This window comes from Siniperca chuatsi, linkage group LG7 (genome assembly GCF_020085105.1).
Source record: "Siniperca chuatsi isolate FFG_IHB_CAS linkage group LG7, ASM2008510v1, whole genome shotgun sequence".
Lineage (NCBI taxonomy): Eukaryota > Metazoa > Chordata > Actinopteri > Centrarchiformes > Sinipercidae > Siniperca > Siniperca chuatsi.
Window position 1 is genome coordinate 10,342,642 of NC_058048.1, and position 21,895 is coordinate 10,364,536.

The 21,895-nt window shown below is 39.7% G+C and overlaps 1 protein-coding gene across 1 annotated transcript; it reads right to left on the minus strand.

Moving 5' to 3' along the window:
* Positions 1-10,883: 10,883 nt before the first annotated feature.
* Positions 10,884-21,255, minus strand: barx2 (BARX homeobox 2). The gene is made up of 4 exons (XM_044203337.1): positions 20,798-21,255; positions 15,477-15,777; positions 12,528-12,612; positions 10,884-12,046 (listed from the first exon to the last, which is right to left on the minus strand). The coding sequence occupies exons 1-4, from the start codon at positions 20,982-20,984 to the stop codon at positions 11,759-11,761; spliced, it is 861 nt and encodes a 286-aa protein (XP_044059272.1). The 5' UTR covers positions 20,985-21,255; the 3' UTR covers positions 10,884-11,758.
* Between the last annotated feature and the right edge of the window lie 640 nt (positions 21,256-21,895).

Here is a 21,895-nt window from a genome sequence, read left to right on the forward strand (position 1 = left end):
GATGGTTTAGGTGGACTGACAGAGAAAATGAATGAACAAAAAGGATTAAGCAAGCAGAAAAAAAATGTAATGAAAATTGAATGAACAGTGGATCAAATCACGAGTCAGTATCACACTTCTGAGTCAGTCTGTAAACAAAACGTGTGAACTGAGTTGCAACAGTAAACAGGGTTAACACAGAGAGATTTGACGAAAATTAATTATTATAATGGCAGTATTGTCTCGAGATGTGTTATGCATTGTCAAAGAATGTATTTCTTTCACTTGCCTTTCCTTTTGGCACCTGCTGATAAAGTTTGTCTGTCTTTTTGTCAGTTAACACACACACATTCTAGGACATAAAACACACCAACGTATCTCTCTTCCATCTGCCATGCCCTTGTGTTTCATCACCTTTAAGTGCTTATGAAATGATCTATATTCACTGATGGCTCAGAGCCTATTCCTTTTGCTTCATTAGCCAGCAATGGTGTTTTTAGCAGTCAGTCCTCGGGGCAAAGAGAGCTCACCTTGTCAAGGCCAAGGACAAAGATACCACCTCCTCATCCTAGCTGCACCCCACCACCACCCCAAACACATGTGTGAGTGTGTGAGTGTGTGTGTGTGTGTGTGTGTGTGTGTGTGTGAGAGAGTGAGTGACTAAGTGTGTATGTGTTTCGGCCTGTGCATACACCCTGAGTGCATGGCACGGTGCCAGATGCAGGCAGATAACATCTTGAAGGAAACATTACAGTATTGCATACTCAATTCAAATTACTCAAATGTTTATAGCAACCAGTGCCACAACAGGTGGAGAGGGATGAACCTTTGGCAGACTGGCAGGTCTTGCTCTTCATGGAGCTGTGGTTTCTGATGCCTTATGACAGCAAGTCAAGAGGAACTGACTCACTTGAGTATGTCCCATATAAAGAAGGTTTTGTTTGCAGCTGAGAAAGGATTGAAAGTGCTGCATAAATGTGCTGAAATGCATGCTCTCATATTACAATATGATACATACATATTTGCAAACAACAGCCACTATTATTTGATTTACTCTATCTTTTGTGGCAATATGTACAAAACAGGTGCTTTTATGTCTGAAACTACATCTTGTAAAACAAATTGTACATCAACATTATTATTATAACATTATCATTGTTATTTCTGCCATGTCCTTCACACTTGCCTCTTGTCAGAAATAGTGCATATATTGTATAACCTTTTGAATTATGGGACTTCTAAGTGTGAGTAATTTTACTGAAGTTGCCCACAAAAACTATTCGTGTCAACCTCTCTCTATGATTTGTAATTCACACTTGTTATTTATGACAATCATAAGTAATATGTGGTATATTTTCCTTTGAATAACCCACGGATGAGTCACGCATGCATCTGCCTCACGTGTAGCAGCTTGAATGTGCCTTGGCAATAAGTGCAGCTGTTTCAGCGCACCTTAAAGTGCTAATGAAAGCAGCACAACTATCTTGATTGCAAACCAATAATTAAGATATAGATGTTATGATACAATTAAAAGAACACTGTTTATTTCATTCATAAAACCACATATGTTATTCAGTAACAGCTAGTAAAGCATGTCAGTCTGCCGGCTCCACCCCCTCACTCTGTTAACTCCACCCCTCGAGCTGACGGCTGACCCCTGGCTGCTCCCTGACATCAGCCAAGGCAGAAAAGCGCAGAGGCCCCTTCACAGGATCACTGACATGCTCTGCTGTCAAAGCAGTTGACAGAGGAGAGGCTAAACATGTTGAGAAAATAGAAGCTCCTCACAGCTTGCCAATCACCAATACATGTCCTCTGTTTTGTTTCTCATTTTTTCCCTAAGTGGAAATATTTGAAGAGAGGACAGATCGCTCACCTGAGCTCATTACCTGCCTGCTGGCCCAGCACAACACAATTTAAGTGACATTAAGTCCTTCTATACACACACGCACACACACTTTTCTCCGCAGGAAGAGGGTGTAAGTGTCCACCCATAAGGCAAGACGATTCTGTCAGCACGGGAATGAGTCCTAGCAAAGATTTGTGTCAAAAAGAAGTCTTATTTAAAGACATTTTGACAAGGAGGAAGTTTTCTTTGCTCTCTCGGAGAAGAGAAAACATCAGTTGATAAAAAAAGTGTCTTTGTGTGTGTGAATACAGAACCAAGAAGATGTCTGGGAGAAGGCAAGAAACACTCTTCATGCACCCAAAAATACGGACGAGCACACACACACACACACACACACACACACACACACTTTTTATTTCAGTTGGGCACAGACCTATGAAATGAGCTTTCAACAAATACGTAATTGCTCAGTCATTCTGCCACTCAGTTGATCCCACATTACACAGCCGGCACTATTGCACTTTTTCCCCGACTCCCTGTGACATTTCCTTGGCTTTTAGAGCGGCTTCCTTTATAAACTCAAGTCTCGGAGTAAAATGTGGATTACAAGCCTATTGAGCTCAGTTTTTCATGTAGCCTAAATTAAGTGCATTAGGAGCTGCTCTTTACCATTAGGGAAAACCCTGAGTGAAAGCCTAGAGAGGGAGGGTGTGTAAAAAAAAAGAGACATGGGATTAGAAAGAGAAGTTAAGAAATTATATTTGTGAGGAAGGATCCTCTGTGAAATGTAGAATGTAGTACAGTCTGTGAAATATTTTAATAAAGTTAAAGTTTTTTGATTTGTCTAGAAAATAAGACTTAGCCATGTAAAATATTAAACAAGTAAATGTTGCATTGTTTATTTATGGAATATTAAGTAGGGTTGTTACAACTTGCAACTTTCTGCCTCATCATGGAAGTTTGGGAGACAAAGCTTTTCTAGATATACAGTATATTGTCAGCAATCAATTTGCTGCCAGTTGTAAACATTTTCCCCTGTAAGCCATTCTTTCTATCTGAAAGGTGCGATTTGTTACTGTAAAGCAAAGCAAGGAAGAGCACCATAAAATTCCCCGTCTAAAATGGCAAATGAGAGAACATCTCTCAAAGGCCAGACCAGGTCATGGCAGAAAAGAAAAAAAAACAGAACAGCAGGCTTTGCTGGATTTTGTATGGATGACGCCCATGTACTCAGCTGTGCCTGAGAATGAGTTATGATCACAGAGAGAAACACTGACAGTACCCACCACCCACATGGCCCTTGTCTCACTCTGGATTTTTCCATCCAGTTGTTGCTGTTTGTTTGCATTTTGTCATGAATAAAATACTTTCTGGGAAGCACAGGTATAGTGTACCACAGGAAAGTTTTAAAACTAAAAAACTTGTGCACAAGATTTGGGTGTCTGACTTTCAGGTTATCTTCTTAGTTTGCACTATTAATTGTCTAACATGAAACATTTAGAAAACTTGTGATAAGCCTGATGGGACCTGTTTTTGTACTTTTGGCCATCTTTCCAACCCATCACAACAAACATCAAGTCTGTTTTCCTTTTTGTCAAAGTTTCATTGTATTATGAGATTTTTCAAATCCATCTGTACTTAAACTTATGGAAGTTCTTAGAGGCAAGTGAGAAAAAAATTCTGATGATCCATATTCTAAGTGTGATCTAAATAGTTTTCTGTTTATGACTTAAGAACATGTGAAAAAAAAAGTTTTGCCAAGTTACTTTTTTTTCATCTGTGAAAACAGTTTTGGCAAGTGTTTGTTGTTGTAATACTCATTTCGGCCACAAGCGGCAGATGTGCACCACAACCCCATGTTCTAAATAGGGCTAAACGCATTCATGTTTTCTTCCAGGTGAAGTGCCGATTAAAATATATTTCTAGCCAAAAGAAAGACATGGCAGTAATGATAAAAGATAATGTAACTTTGACAAAAAATAATGCAGGCATGAAGTTCACTGGAATGGATTACATGACTAGTTCAAGCATGTTTCAAAAGTATGTTAATTGATTTTCATATGGAAATGAATGGAACCCAATGGCTGCCTAGAACGGTAGGAAAAATACAGCTAAAAATCTAAAACTGTGTATGCATTGTTGGGACTCCACAGATGAATTCATTCATTTGGGTGATTGTTAACTGTGGGAGATCGCATTCTCATTTGTCCCACAATCCTGAGAGCCATTGAACGCAGCATTGGCCAGTCTGACCTGTGACCCGGATGTCACCAGGTCAACAAAAAGGTCAGCGCTCATTGGTTCTGTCTCTTCACTGCGACGGACAGCCGTGGCTGTCTCCCTCTCAGTGCTCTCCAGTGTATATAGCTAAGCAAAGGACTTAACTTTTGTACATGTGACATTACTGATGTGTTTTCTTTGAGGTTTTATTGTTGTGATCTTCTCCATGGTTAACGCAAGGTTATTATTGCAACCGTAACCACACCCAGCAGAGAGCAACTTTAAAGCTCCCACTGCACATGTTACTTCTTTCTGACCACGTGGGTTCATGCTCGTGCACGTGAGATACACGGAGGCAGAACAAAGAAACATACACACGTTCCTTTTGGCGCGCACCCAGACCTGCGCGCACACACACACATACACACACCCTTTGTTCTGCAGTTTAGTGCATTCAGAGTTAGTCTTCATATTGTGTGTTTTGCTTTATTATCTTAAATAAATGCTTGTGTATAATTATGCTGGCTTCTTTAATGTTGCACAAGAGATTTGCCGACCTTGTCTATGTTGAACTCCAAATCCTTCAACCTACTAGCTATCAATGGTAATTTTGGTTATCGTTATTAATTTAATTATTAATCTGAGTTCCAAATTGATATTTTAGTGTATTTTATGAGACTCGATCAATTAATTGGCTATCATTTCTCTTCTTTAAGAAGAGTGGTGCCCCCAAGTTAAGTTGATTATCTTTGATAATTCTGATAGCCATAAGTAATTGATCACACCTACACAAGTAGCCAGTAACCATTGAAAATCCCAACGGCATGGATGTTTATTTTTGACATCTGAGAATGATTTATGTTGTCACATGACTGAAAGTTCACATTTAGGTCATGTGATGACACTTTTGCCTTCTGATTCTACAAAATCCAAGATGACGTTCAATGACAAAGTTTTTTAATGTTTGATGCGAGGGATTTTAAAATGTCTTCCTACAATATCTGCACATGGCAACTGCAGTATGATTAAGATATGTTTAGGGTTAGGCTTAGGCAAACATATATTATTATGTGTTTTGTGTATAATGTTATTTTGCTACATGCCTATCTATCACCCCCATCACCACACCCTTACTTTTCACCTCCTTACATGCAGGGCACACTACTTCCTGCATTGGCAGGTAATACTTGTCACTGGATGTAAATCAACAGGTGTGGAATAGTTTACTGCAACTTGTCAGGATACTGGGCTGACTTGAAAGATCTGAATTTTTAGTAGGTGGACCTTTGAGCTTAGATTATGTTCATCAAAACAAAAAAAAAAAAAAACTGTAGACATGCAAATGAAAATGGTCAGCAAAAATGTCAAGTTTACATGTTTTGCAATTAAGTAACACAAATTGCACACTGGTAACACACTGGTATCCTTTCAATTACTGACTGATCTTTGTGGGGTTTGTTGGAGTCGGCAGTGATTTGGACATAGCAGCACATGGTAGTTCCTGTATAAAACTCAACTGACAGGTCTATTACCGCCCATCTCCTCAGCAGGCAGATATATACCCCTGAGCCAGTGATCATGACTTACATAACAAGCCCTTCAGTATCCCTGCAGCAAAAACATGCATGCAGACACACACATACACACACACATATATACACACATGCTCTCTGGCTGATTTATGAGCTTGAGAGCCTGGAGGTGGGAGGCAGTGTCGTTGTCTCCCAGACATGTTGACCAGAGAATGAGCTATCGACAGAAGACAGGGAGGCGGGCAGCACTGTAATTAACGCACTAAATACATTAGGCCGAAAGATCCCACAGTACATCAACAGGGGATGCACTGAGAAATGATTAGGGCACTTAGTTCTAAAGCATCTGTGTTAAGGATGATTGCGTAAATTGACGGAAGTGATTCAAAGAAAATCTGATTCATAGTCCTGTCAACACATGAATGGTTCTTTGGGATGTTTCTCTACTGTGAATTAAAATTTTAAATGCTTCTTATGAAAAGAAAACCCTTTCTAAACCGATGATATGACTCTGACATGTTGTTCCCGATAAATAATTTATTGAAGGTAGTATTTAGGATTTATTTGGTTTTTCGTTGTTACACTATGTTGTCTTAGTTCTACTCTTAGATACTGATTTTGAAAAGTAAGTAAACAGGGGCGAATGACAAACTTGAAAGGGTTCGACTTCCATACATCTGGAATGTACATTTGTGTTCATTTACTTATATCTGTGATAGTGGCCTCTAGTGGACAATAAATGGTGCTTGGTGTTTACATTTAGGTGGTTTTACTTGGGAAGTCTTGGGACATCTCATTGCCACTGTTAGCAAACAGGTTGTTCCTCTTTTTAGTGTCAGATCAACTGTATCTTAAGGCCTTTTTTTACCAGTGCTAACTCAATCAAAGTGTAGAAATGATAAAGCAGTTTCTCTTCAAATGCAAAGAACATAGTCTGACCATAGAGCAGTTTGCTCTTCACTGAATGAATGATTCACACAATAAGTCAAGTCAAGTCAAGTCAAGTCAGTCAAGTGTAACAGAACTGTCAAGGACATCCAGAAACATGTGATCAGAATCAGGTCAATACATTGAGATCTGAAATTAATTACAAAAGATGCACAGACGATCTGTCAGTGATCCATAAAGACAGGAGGGATACCCCTCTTGGAGTTTAAGATCGTGTTCAGACAGCCAACAGCACTGCATGAAAAAATATCGCCCTCTCATTCATTTGAATGGGACCACTCAGTTGGCTCAATGGGTGTGCCAATACAGAGGGATCCAAAAAAAAAAAAAAAACGCAGGGCAAAAAAAGTTGAACTTGGCCCAACTTTTGCCATGACACAATGCAGCGCCATCCAGAAAGGTATTGCAGACTGTAGACTGTACAAAACTCAGCTGCTAGGCTGTTAACCAGGACCAAGAAGTACGTCCACATAACACCTGTTTTAGCCTCTTTACATTGGCTCCCTCTTTGTTTTAGGATTGATTTTAAGATCTTGTTGATTACTTTTAAGGCTCTTCATGGCCTGGCTCCAGACTATATTTTAGACCTTGTAATCCCTTGTGAACCTTCACGTAGTTTGATCTTCGGGCAATGGTCTCCTGTCTGTTCCTAAGTCCAGGATGAAAACTAAGGGGGACAGAGCTTTTGCTATCAGGGCCCCGAGGCTCTGGAACAACTTGCCCGAAGAAATTAGGTTGTCTGAGTCAGTGTCTTTGTTTAAGTCTCCTGAAAACGCATTTTTATCGGAAAGCATATCCTGATTTTACCTGAACTGGCTGTTTATTTTATTGTTTATTTTATTGTTTTTTATTTCTTTATATTTCGCCATTCACTGTGGTATTTTATTTCTCTTGTTGTGAAGCACTTTGTACTTTGTTTTGATAAGTGCTCTATAAATAAAGTTTTATTATTATTGCAGTGACCAATCAAGTTAGTGTATGCACATACTCCTGCACACCGTATTTCTACTGTTTGTCTTGAATTGCCATGGGGAAGATATAATGATTTCCACTGTGACAACTTTCCAGAGTTGTAAAACTCTATCAGCATTGCAATCTATATATAGTTTTTCATCGTTTCACCGGTACCTGAAACAACATACAGCAGGTACAGGTACAAATTGAAATTAATGGAGTTCGATCAAGTTGTGTTTTAAATTGTCAGCTTCACAGATAAAACAGGCTGCAAGCAGGAACTAACATAGTGTTGGCCACTTTAAATATCTAAATTCGGCTGTAACAAGAAACTACATCAGATTCGAAGCAAGTCATGTGTAGGAAACCAGATGCAGATTGCACTGTATGTCATCTTCATCACTACTGGTTTAAAACAGTTTGTCTTGAAAGTAGCAAGTTTCGATAAGGCTTCATAAGTCGAAGGTGCTTATATTAAAACAACATTGTAGTTACAAGGTTTTCACATGACAACATTAGTATGCAATTTACTCCACTGTTTCAAAACAATGTTATATTTTTGTTGAATTATTAACCATTTCATCTGCAGTTTGTGTCCACTCTGCACACATATTTCTGCTTTGCTGATGATTTGATGTTTCCATATATTAATCTGAGCCACATGAAAACTAACACAATCATACACCGCATTATGAAGGCTAATGTCTGTTTGATTTGTATTTTGAAATGATTTCTGACATAAATGCAAATATTCCAACAAGCAAAAATTGCTTGAACACACATCTTGCTCAATAGATTCATAGCAACAGCTACAGTCAGCCACACATCTCACACATGCTCCTCTGAGAGGAGGTGATCCTCATGCCATTGCCGATGATGACTGCTTCTCTTCCACTGTTCTGGAAGACAAGGGGGAGCATTGTGCATGTTGTAGAAAGCATCCGCCTTTATTGATTTAGGTAAGCCCTGCTGTTACTCCTGCACTCAAGATAACTTCCTCTGTCATGACACAAATGAGGGTGAAACACCATGAGCTACGGCCACTCCCCTCTCTCACATCAGCCCCCTCTAACTACCTGAGCGTACTCTAAGCTGACATGTCTTAGTGGGTGGGGGGGAAGGGGCTGGCAAGGATTGACACCACTCCACTCCTGTGACCTACTGCTGAACTTGGACCTGCGAGAAAATAACAGGTTCTCCAATTAGGCCCCCAGTGTCTCACCTCGCCGCACAACAATTAGCCTGGAGGAGCCCGCCAGCCTGCGGAGACTTGCAAAATGCAGTTCCTTGCAGACCTGCCTCCCTGCCTGCCAGCCAGAGCCTCTGTTTTCACAAGGATATTTAATAGGGAAAATGTTTGCACTCATTCTCTGCAATTAAGACAGATACACCGTACCTGCTCCAAAGGCTTTTGTTATTTTATTCTTAATTTAACCAGGTGGCGAGGCTGAGTCACAGCTCATTCTACATAAGCCTGGCAAGCAGCATAGGCCTATTCTAAACAATTAAAGTTTAATGTATTCCAACTAAATAACTACTGTATATGCCAACAGCTCTTAGCATAAATTCTCAAAGTCATAATACAAATTGTGTTCCTCGTGCCTTTAACCAGGCAGTTGGAAGTACTTGTTCAGTATAGTTTATGCAATAGAGGCAATGATCAATATGACCATACTAAAAGTATTGCACTGTTTGTAGCAATCCATGCGCACACTTTTCATGACTTATTTTACAAATTATACATATTTGTTTCAGTGACAGAACTCATTAACGTTAGTAGTAAGATTGATTAACATGCTAGCAAATGCTCCCAATAGCAAACAATAGTGACCTCTAATGCCATCTCTAAAATATTTTTGTCGGCCCTTACACACTGTTGAACACTTAATTTGGAAAAGTATGATCATTGCACATTGTTCCTGACAAGCACACTAAATCTAAACTAAATCCCATTCATACATGTTCATATTTACATTTGCTGTAATCACACTCGCTAATTATGCTGAAATTATAATTATGCTTCTAACTGGGCTGAAACCGGAATTTAAAAAAAAATATCAGAATTGACTTTTTAGATTGTGAAAAATGACTTTTTTTTTCCATAATGGAATGTGCTCAATGTATTCATTGAGACTGAAAAAGTCAAATGTTTAATAATACTTCCAAGAAGTGTGGGGATTTCTGCTTTTGAATGTGTACACATATGAAGCATACTTGGAATGTTTACACAAGGCGTTAAAGCACAGTACACATTACTCAATACTAACCTGCGCTGTTTGCTTTAGAAACCATCCATGTCTGGTATCAGGCACTAAAAATACACTTTAGACTGTTCCTCACTCACTCCGGGTCACAGAGGAGCCCTTAGGTGCACTACAAGCCATCTTGTTTGCTGTACAGATAAAGATGATAAATGTCACAACAGGGGGTGCTTAAATGCTTTGTTCTCCTGAATGTGATTTATTGCGAACTTTGACTACGGCTAATACATCTTCAAAAGCTTCGTCAGTAATGGATATGCCTGAACTTCAACCTGCCAGGGCTACTGTAACTGTTTGATTAACACAGCATGACGTGACAGTACTTCCGACAATTATTTGGAGAGTCACATAAAAGGATCCAGTAGGCGACTTTAATTTGTTGTTGAATTGTTTTCATTAGAGGCAAAGCCAACAAAGCAAAAACTGTTTGTTGAATTTCTGGTTGCATATGCAAAGTAGGGAGCTATTGCAAAACCAGCATTAGTGTGATGCATCTGACATATGAAGTTTAAGGTTTAATCCAGGGATAAGAATATACCGTAAAAACAGGATTGTATCGACCAAAACTCAAAGCAATTGCACCAAATAATTCCAAGTGGAATTTAAATGATTGTTATTTTATTAGGTGTATTTAAATACATAAACACACACTTGTATATAGTAAAAATGATTGTACACAAACCTAAAAAAAAAACTGCAAACAAGCTTACCAAACAAGCATTATTTACATCAGAAAAATACTGCACTTTTCATATGAAACAATAACAGCAAATAAAAATAAATCTGTAGAATTCAAAAAGTGAAACTCTTTTGTTACAAATCTTTGCGAGGGAAGAAGGTAGAGTTTGAAGAGTATAAAGAAGTCAGTGACAGGACAGGCAGTTGAAGACAGTGTTATGTTAATGCTAACACTGTTAATGCTAGTCTAATATACTGATTGCGATACTCATGCAAAGCCTGCAGGCTGAAAATGTCTCTGAGATTTTAAATGTTCAGCATTTGCTGTGCATCTTTGGCACAGACTATGATTTATTCCTTCTGAGAATCTCTGACAGCTTAAGAGTCTTAGTGGCCTCATGGCAGACAGCAGTCGTCCTGACTCCCATGAAAGAAGAAAAAAGATCAGGGACGGCACTAACATTATACATACAAACTATTTTAATCCAATTTAAAACAGCAGTTAAAAATATTGTTTTACATATATATCCGAAAGATCATATATTTTATACTTTATACACATTTCTACAGTATGATACAGTGTATGGCTTGGCAGAAATATTGATTTTCAGATTGAAAAAATAAAAATGCAAGCTTCACTGAGCAAATAATGAAAACATTTGCACCTTAAAGCTGTACAGAACTCGAGTCTAAACATAGAAGTGTTCTGTTCTAAACTTTACAACTCGGTCTCCAAAAATGGCACTTGTAATCAAATATCACTGTAAAAAATATACTTGCATTTGATAGTTATTTTATCAACACTTCAAAAGCTTTCCTCTGAGACCGACAAGGCACTGAAGTCATTTAATATAATAGTTTTTGGCAGTGAAGTGATTTATAATACATAGATACATAGAGACACTACAGTAAGGCAGACCTTGATATTTTGGCACATGCACTATGTGAGGCAGCTTTGAGGATCGGTGGTGTGTGTGATCTTTAGTGGTTGTAATGCACAATAAGGTGATGCATGATGCATGTTTTTCTTTGACTGGCCTGCTTGGATTTGACAGATTTACACTCCTTATACCAGGGACCTGCTCAAATACAGTTCTTTAAAAAGGCCAAATTTTTACCAGTGCAATCGGTGTCTATGCATTTTAGCTCTTTGTATGTTACTTTTCCAATACACAAAAAATAAAAGGCTACATTAGGTAAAGACTGGATGCCACGAATATGTTTCCAGTCAAATTCCTAAAGCAAATGGCTCTAAACACCACACAGGCTTTTTACAGTGATCCTGAGGCACTATTTGTTTTCAGGTTGGCATAAGTCTTTGGTTGTTTTGCTCTTGCTTAGCTGGCTACGTGAGTCTCTGACTGCATCAGGAGCGGCAGCTCTTGCTCAGATCCCTCCAACGCTGCAGCTGGATTGTGAGTTTCTGAACTGAGATCTTGAGGTTCAAGCTGAGATGCCTCTCCTCCGTGAGCCAGCGCAGCTTTCTCGGCCGCCCTCCCCATCCTCTCCTCTGCCTCCATCTTCATTCTTCGCTCTTCAGCCTCTATTTCCTCTGTGGTGGGAATGGAGTTCTTCTTGGGTCTTCCCTTGGGCTTAGTCGGGGCCTCGTGACCTCCTTTGAGCACCTAGAATAACACACAGACAATCTTAGTGGACTCCTCTGGTAACAAACGGCAGCAGCAGTGGAAGGCAATGCTTGCTATTACAGTAATTAAGAGAAGACGTATTGCTGCTGGCTGCCCTTTGTGCACTCATTTATCTTTAACGATTTCAGGTCTTTTTTGTTCTCTGACTTGTTGACCCTTCTACAAAAGTGTTTGCTCTCACTGCCGTCATTATCAGCAACACCTCGCACCACACCCTCTCTTCCTGTCATACCGTTCGCTTCTCTTACTATTCTACTCTTATAGTGCAACTCAGCATTACATGAAACAGTTAGTGAGCAGTAAAATCAAAGCCATACTTCTGGATGAAAAGTTTACTTTTAAGGATGACAGAAAAGATTAATAAAGAAAAAAAAAGAGTAATTTGTTTTTTTTTCCCTTCGTCTTTCTAACAATCACTGTTGCCAGACCTGCCAGGCTTTACTGTGATACTGTCTCTTACCATTTTTTTCCACTTCATACGCCTGTTTTGGTACCATGTCTTCACCTGGAGCTGTGTGAGACCAAGTGACTGGGCCAGGTCTAACCTGCAAAATCACAAATAAAACAAGCTACACATTAGATGGACATTTCATGTACTTTCTGTATTAGGGTCCTCTAACCTGAACAGGCTATATACCATATTATTCACATGCTTTAAAAATCAGTTTCATCACTTTTCCCAAAAGCACTAGGGAGAATCAGTCTCTGTCTTTTTTCTCCCATTTACACAAGTGAAAAGAATCTTGACACTAATTATTGTTTTTACCTTTCCACCAAGTGTATAATGTAGCTTTATGCCTAGAGGTTACCAGTATTGCAAAGTTAAGTACACTATAAGACCTCTTTTAAACTCTTAACTCTGTCTTTAAATCTCACATCAAAGCTGATTTGCTAGTAGCTTGAGTTTGACACTATGCACCTGCAGCTCAGGAAACACTGTTTGAAACATCTGTACCGAGGTCAGTAATCCAATCAGAGCGCTTGTAGTGGGACGTTTGGGGCTGTTGGAGAAAATTCTGAATGCATCCACCACATGTGTTGATCCATGACTAATAGGACTATTGGTTGGTGTGTAATGTGATACCTCAGGAAGGGACAGATAAAGTGAACAAGGCATCCATTTGTAAAGGAAAGAAGCAGTTATCAGGGTTTTTTTTAAATGAGACTTCCTCTTCCCTGCGCTTCTCAAAGTCTTTAACAATCCCTTCATCTGACTCAACAGTCAGATGAAGGGATTCTCACCCCCACCACCCCTCAGTGAAAGGAACTGACTTTCATTTGACGGTGAAAGTGGAAGCCGAGACTGAGAAAAGGCGTGAACAGAATCTAAAAAGCAGAGCAACAACAAACCCCTTAGATTGATGGGATTGTCTACATAACCGTATACTTTACATAAAGGGCTGTGTGCGGGGGGGTTTGTGTGTGAGTGTGTGTGTGTGTGTGTCTGTGCTTCAAAAAAACACCAGACATACAGGCTATCAAGCTGTCTATCAAACTTCACTATCATACGTGCCCCAGTCTATAGCAGTTCAACAACTGGAGGCAAGGAAAAGTAATTTCAGAAAAGGAAAACACCCCACTTATTTATGGTCATTAGTTGTCAATGGAGAGAAACCACACACTTACAGCCATAGAAACAGTATTTAAGTTACTCCCTCCAGGCTACTGCAAGACCGCCATTTTGTTCCATTCTCCTTTCACAAGGGAATATTGGGTGTAACTGTACATTTTTTTAATAGTGATGATGATGACAGTGAGGATTATTAAGGCCCCAATTATTATAATTGGAAGCTGCATAAAATCATTAGTGCTCTGTGGTATGAATATGTCTTTTTCAGAGATATTTTTGGTTTTGGTTCCTCCCGCCCGCGCGCATAGTCTCAATTCAAGACCACAGAGGATCCAAGCCAAGAAAAGGGAGAGAAAAGTAAAGTTATCTTTGGATCATAACAAACCAAAGTGGGGAGCACACCATACCTTTGATGTAGGGCTTTAAAGGGGGATTTTCTCTGTTGATGTTTTTCCACCAGCTGGGTATTTAATTAATTTTCAACACAGTGTCAGAATCGGATATTTTGACAGGACACAGTATTTTGGCACAGCCATCCGTAAGGATGGTTGGTTTTGATCACTGAGTTGTGCTCAGCCTCAGGGCTTCTGCTTTAAGATGAGGCATGGCGCCTTTCCAGCGGCTCCAGGCAAGCCAAAATGTGATATATTTAATAATACATCGTGGGAGTTTTCCCCACAGATGGGATGAAAATGGAATGACAAATACATCTGGTTTATTCCTAATCTTCTTTTCAGATTAGATGTGGTAAACAGATACATTGCAAAGAGGATACAATGTTTGAGACATCTGTGTGGAAAGTGTAGCTATTTGCATGTCTAAATGCATGAACATACAGTACATACTGATTTACTCTCAGTATGAAAAAACATAGATGAGTAACAGGGATGGAGTGTACAAACATCCAACCTCTACTTGATGCAAAGGTTCACAAGCAGTTTCAAATTCCTACTGCGCATGTAAAGAAAAGCTTTTTTCAACGTATATGGTTCAATACTATTCTGGGTTATAATGGAAAAGTAGCCTGCAGGCCAAATATAAAAGCGAGGCATACAATAAAACTGTAAAATATAGTCTAACCTCATGTCAGGTCCCAGAAATGACCCACAGAATGGAACTTAAGACACAGATATTAACATGTAGATTACTTCATCTTATTGTAGAAAGCAAAATGAATTTTATATACACCTGCATATGTGTGAAATGATTGGCAGTAAATCAATGTAGAACATTTCTGTTTGCTTGTGTTGGCCACCGTCCCTGTTTTCTTGAATAAGTCAGTGTTTCTTTGTTGGGGCTTTTTGCTATTTGAGAGCTCAGGGTTAAAACGTTACTCTTGTCTCAACTAGAATGCTGAGGTAATGCTCTGGCTTGGACAAATTCACATTACATGAGACATTCCCCACAGGATAAATCAAAAATTATGCTGTTAGGTCAACTACTGCTCAATCATTGCAGTTGTGGCTTTGTGACCGTGCATGTAGGTGTATGTACTGCACTTTCAAAATGCGCTCTATTCCGGGTATGCAGGTTATCAAAATGTCACAGTTGAGTGGCCCATATATGGCTCAGATAGTTATTTTTCTTTTGGTTGAAATTTAATAACTGTGTATGGTGTTAGTTACCTTTAACACATCCGTGGTTTGCTTTCTTGTATGTATGTAACTTAGTCACAAAGTCATGTTAGGTAGCACTGAGGTTAGCGTAGGTATGACCATTTTTATTTATGTGCTTTAATGTGGTGTGCTGTTTTTTTCCTGTATGTGCAACAGACTTTTACTGCAATTCGAATCTACCTAAACCTACCCAATCAGATGTGAGTTTTTCAACTGTACTGACCTATCAGGTGTGGACAGGTACTTCTGCTTCTGGAACTTCTTCTCCAGGCCCATCAGCTGCAGCTCGGTGAAGATGGTGCGGCTGCGACGTGGCTTCTTCAGGCGGGGCGTGCTGCGCTCTGTTTCCGACTCGCTGCTGATGCTGAGGGGCGTCTGGCTGGGCGAGGGCTCGGAGCCTCGCGGATGCTGCGGGGAAAGCAAGGGCAGGTGCGAAGGGACCCCGCCCGGAGATGATGGCTGGGGAGGTGGGGGCTGCCGCGTGATCACTGAGAGGAAAGGGTAGGCACGTAGTGACGAAGAGCCTGGAAGAGCAGAGACAGTGCGTCAGATGACAAACACAGAAATGAAAGTCCAGTGCAAAAAAAGGGAGAACAAATAGATATGCTTTTGAATCACTGTGCGTTTTTAGTGAGCTCTTATGTGCCTCTAAGTCAACCTTGGTTGTACCATTATCGACCGCTGTAATTGCTTAGACAGGGTCCTTTTTAATTGCCCTGTGTTTGCTGTGAAAAGTGTTTTACTTTTGACCTTCTCCATGTAGAGGGCCTGATCCCAATGACGCAGACTGTGTTTTACACCGCTCCTCTGAACCCTTCAAATGAATGATTATTTTTCAGAGGATGTTAAATACTAACTGACTTCCCAACACAAAACCACATGCACACGCTGAGCCTTGACAGCATGATGTACATGCACACACACAGAGACACATGCAGACACAGTACGAGCTGTAATAAAATCCAAAAAACTAAATCAAACACCGTTCAGCTAATAAACTTTTCTCCCTCTCTCACTCCTGCACATGTACGCTGTCATACACAAGCACACACATTTTTGCTCTTTATCAGCACAGACAGAAGCAGCAAGACGCCAGAATCAATAAAAAGTAACACTTGTCTGGAGCCGAGGTTGGAGGGAAGGAGACCAGGAGGTCGGCCGAGAGGATGTGGTGGGTCAACCAAAGTGAATATAATATCTACCAGAAAAAGCCTAACGGTTTCAAATATAAGACCAATCCCTTAACCAAAATTTACAAGCCAACTGAGCAATGTATGGGCTAATAAGGAGCAGCAGGGGGTGTTATTGGAGTAGAGGAGGAAGATATAGAGGGAGATAAAAAGCTGCAATGGAGCAGAGAAAATAGGAGGTTGTCACACACCAACACACAGCATGTGTGTTCCTGGTTGTCTGTGTTAGATCTGTCTTTAGGCCAGTGAGAAAATATGGATTTCACTACAAAAGTGAAAAGGAAGAAAAGGAGCAGGAAGAACACTCAAAAAGAAGGTGTAGCATGTCTACTTTTCTAATCTTAAACAGTATAATAAGACATGAATTCAGATGCTTACACATATACGCTGTGCACAAATACACAATTAACCCCACTATTAGATACAAGTCGAGCATGAGGAGCATGAGTGTGCATACAGGTAAGGTACAGTTCCTCTACACACACATACAGACAGACACACACACACCAGACACTGCCTTGGGCTCATCATGACATCATGGTAAGGCGCTGAAGTCATCACTAATCCTCCAACGTGAGATTGCTGCTATTGCAACAGGTCTAGACAAGAAGACCTCTTTTCTCTGGCTGCATGCTCTTGCTCTCCATTTATACCGCCCCATTTCAATTGCTCTCAGTTTTTCTCCCCGTAAATCATGTATAAATGTGATGATGAATCATCTGACTTAATGTTTGAACTCCTTAATAGGAGGAATTTCACGTGAACATTATATAGAATTATGACTGAAAAGGTAAAACATTGTTTGTCTTCACGATTGTCAGGACATCTCTTGTCAACAGAGAGCTTGAAGTTGTCTCCGGACAGTCCCTAAGAGGGAGTACGAGAGAGAAAGGAGAGAGAGAGCAAAGAGGGAAATGTCAGGCCTCGTGGTGACTTTCCACTGACAGCGAAGCCGTCTCTCTGACATGTTGTTGACAAGTGCCAGTGTCCTGTCAATAGTCTACAAATAAACTGTTTGAGTAGCTTTGAGCAGGAGTGCAACTCAGCCCCGTGCAAAAGCACACTGAGACTCTTGATAATCACAGTCGGAATGTAAAGACTGACACAAGTGCTTATGGTAACCATTACAGAAGACATACCTGCTAAGAATAGATCAAGAAGAGCCGTTTGTTAAGCATTCCTTTTAATAGCAACAATTTGCTCTATCGGTCATGTAGTTATTATGACATAATATTTTTAATATTTGAAATAATTTACATTAAGGGAAGAGGGGGATTCTGTTTTTACAACAAGCCATTTCTAGAAGGTATACAGTATTTCCTGCACCAGCCTGCTCCCTATCATTTTCACTTCTTCACTCTTTTTTGTCAATGGGATGCTGAAATGGATGATTCATTGCTTACCTATGACAAGTGTACATGCACTTTTGTCAGGTTTTAGGTATAAACTGCATGGTGACAGACTAGAAAGCTGCTCAATTAAACAGGTTTTGTTTTTTGGCCTTGCCCTTTGAGTGCAAATCAAACACTGTCGGGGTGGGAAGGGCAACAGGCCACGAAGCTTCTTTATCTGTCTTAACTCATTGCTTTAATTAGAATCATTCACCTACAGCACATGACAGATTGATGCAATTTAATACCAGTTCTCAACAAATGGTAGAAGGAAGGTGTCAAAAGCATCTTGTTGAGTTTAATTGTCGCAGTATTTTCCCAGGCACACTGACAAACTTCTCCAGCTGAAGCTGTATGCCTAGAAAAAGGCAGTGCATTAAACATAAGCGTTAACTATTTAATCTGAAACCTGATCCACACAGGTCATCCTGTGGCAGCTGAAATCAGCCTGTAGCATAAACTACTTTTAGAACTGTTTTATTAGAAAAATCTGATGGCAGTGGGTGAGTGTAAATGACAGGGAGGTGACAGGTTGTCAAACATTATCCTTAACTTAAGATGGAAGATGTGCGCGCATTTTGTCTTTGTGTTTGTGCATACTTGCCTGTATGTGTTGACATGGGTGTAATCAACCTTCTCAAGCCGGCTTTATGCTTAATGGGAGACTTTATTGTCTGCAGCGGATTATGGTTTAAGATGGGATGAAAACCCTTTTGCTCACTTGGATTTCTTCTATAAGTCCTCAGCCAATACGCAGCAGCCCTCAGGCTGCACACACTCCTGCTTTATATATATATCTTTTTTTTGTTTTGTTTTGTTTTTTTTTCCCATCATACTGTCAGGTGAGATTACTCCACAGTTGATCTTAATCTCTCTCACCTCTTCCAGAAAACACTACTAAAAGCCCTGCCCTGGGTCCTGCTGAGAGATGGGACTCCAAATGAAATATTGTAACCTGCCATTACGTCGTTCACTGTTTAGCACCAGGTCAGGGCTCATTGTCCCTGATGCTGCTGTAACTGAAAGGGAATTAACTCCAAGAGCATTAGTCACTTTTACTGTATAAAATTATGGTCTGTATTTCATTTCAGATAAATAAATCATTTCACAATAAAGTGTCGCAGGACAAAAGGCAGGAGGAAGATTATGTTGGTATGTTTGCATGCATACCGGTGATAAACTATAAAGAACCAACAATTAATTTATTATCAATTCCTTCAGGGAACATTATTGACATCGCTGTCTTTCAGCGGCCTCCGCTGGCAGCAGGAGGTTATATCATCTCTCCCTTTACAGAATGAAGAAGTCAACTTTCCCTGTTAGGGGGCCATGCCGGGGCCAGCCGCCTGTCTTTGGCCCAGGACCTGTAAGCTTGCCAGCTTCTATATCAAGCACTAAAAGCCATTGATGTTGGGGAATATACTGTGTCTCACACCCCCGCGGCTACAAATAAGTGGTGGGCACAGTGTTCTGATATGCAGGGTGGGTTACTCTATCCATCCGAACAGAGGGGTGCCAGTCATAGTGCCCTCTAACATACACCAATCCATATCAGAGGGATGAGGGAATCGCTTCTCCTATTTTTATCCACACACCGCTGTCATCATCAAATTGCAGTGGCTATTATTTCAGACTTTAGAGCAATTATCCTAATGGTTACTAGAGTGTGCAGTAGCCTTTGAGTTGTTTGGACTCATCTGGAATTACAATTAAGAATCAGTCAAGACATCTTGTTTTGACAAGATAAAGTGCTGTGCCAACTGAGCTTTGTCATACTATTTTGGTATTTTTCAGCAAATACAAGACACAGCTAAAGGGCTAACCATCTTAGTGAAAGGGAAATGAGAGACTTCATGGACTGGTAAAATTTGGGAGGAGAGTGATTGTCATTCAAAGGAATCATCAAGTGTACTGACTGAATAATTTGTAAGTTTCCATTCTATATTTCCTTCCATATAAATCAAGATAAATCAGTGTACAGTATAATTCATCTTATATAGGGTGGTATGACTCACTGTAAATTACATGTTTTTTGTGCACAACTTAACTTTGTTCTAGGTCACATACATGACTGTGTCATTATAGCACATTAACCAGATACAATCCTCCCATTTGCAAATATCCAGCGGTAGTAAAAGAAGGCCTCTGGTTAAGCAGAACACCGATATTAATCAAAGTAAATGAGACCAAACAGACTAAAGGTTACAGCTTAGAAAGCACAGGCTTCTACAGTGAGATTTGACATTTTTATCCATCCTACTGCCTCTTCATTCACATTTATGTGCAACTGCAACGACTTATCAATTCAGTCATTCTTCAGCTTGGCCCAACAGAAGCACTGAAGCATTACTGACATTCACTCACTCTACGCATGACTTTGATTTTCAACACTAAACACTTAGCTGCAGTGATTTATAATGTAAAGTACAGAGTAAGAAAGTGAGGCCGCTGGTGCAACTTTAGGAGGAAAGATGCATAAATTAATTGTAATTAATTGTAAACTACTCTGTGAAATCATCAGATGCCTTCAAATTTAAGTGACAAAGATGATAAATTATGCAAAGAATGAGTTGTAATCGTTACAAATGTCAATATTTCCATATTTGACATATGATTTTTTTTTAACTAATTACAACACAGCACTACACAAATTTTGTCATTACCACATCCAGAGCTAGGCTACAATATATATAGTATAGGATGTAAACTTTTTGCACTGTAAATTCACATGCCATGATCCATGCGCCATTGAAATGTATAATCTTTTTCAAATTCAAATAAATATATATTAATAATGAAATTGATCTCATGCGTAAAAGTGTCCATAATTTGCAAATAACAGAATTTTCCCAGAAATGTGCAAATGCTAATAATTGCCTTTAAGTTATTGTTTTTTTTTTCTAATTTGTTTCTTTCTTAATTAGTCAAACAAAAACAAAACAAAAAAAAAAGAGTCCTCTTACCAGAACACGAATGAAGAGGCTTCGGTCGTACAATGAGCGATGGGCACACCGAGTAGAGAGAAAGTTTCTCAAAATAATCACAAGTCTCCTTGGAGAGGATCTCGTCAATCATGAAAGTCTTGTAGCGCCGCCTGGCAGCCTTCAGCTGCCCGGGGGAGGAGAGCCTCAACTCGGCTTGACAGTGCATGATCTGTCCCTGTGCGCCGTGCGCTATCTTCGCTGAACGATATGCTTGTTCACTGATATCTTAGGTTTTGCAGGTTTAACCGTGTGCAAAAGGCGACTACTGGAGCTCATGCGTTTAAATAAGTCATTGTTTGTCTTTCAAAAGGCAGTTTAGCTTTCCCTGAAGTGTCGTGGTGAAGATCACTAGCCTTCAACTTGAGCTGCGCAGAGCGCCACAGAGGTAATGAACTGACACGATCTGTGCTCACACCCACTGCTATATAAACCATCCCTGAACACATAACACATCTCTCTCGCTCTCTCTCTCTCTCTCTCTCTCGCTTTTACAAATACAGCCATGTACTGTACATACACATAGTCACCTCCCTAACACCCCCACCACCACCACCAAAACATTTTTTCTCTCTCTATGTTTTATTTTAGTTATTAGTGCTGCAACTTGTTAATTCGACTCTAAAAGTTGTTTTTCGTCAGCGTTAGGTCATATTTTCTGAATAAAAGCTAATATAATCATTACAAATGGTCTCTTTTAAACCTAGTATTATTATCAGTTTCAGATCAAACCCAAAGACCTCTGTGGTAGGCTATTCATTCAATTTAACAAACAGCGTGCCGTATTTTTTGTTTCTAACGCTTTATTTGAACTAGCCTAATCTGTTTATTATAAACACTTAACTTATAACTTGTTTTATTCTAAGTTTGCTTTAGACATAAAATGCATAATCTAATCTATTCGATATTTTAACTTTGGACTCAAACTGAAAAAACGTATAATGCCATAGGCTGTACCAAGGCGAATCAAACCAGTGTGGGTAACGGTGGGTCCGTTTTTTCTATCTTTCTTAATTCTTAAATCCTTAATATATAAAGTCGTTGTGTCCTGCGTCGAGAGTAGAAACACCTATGACAAGA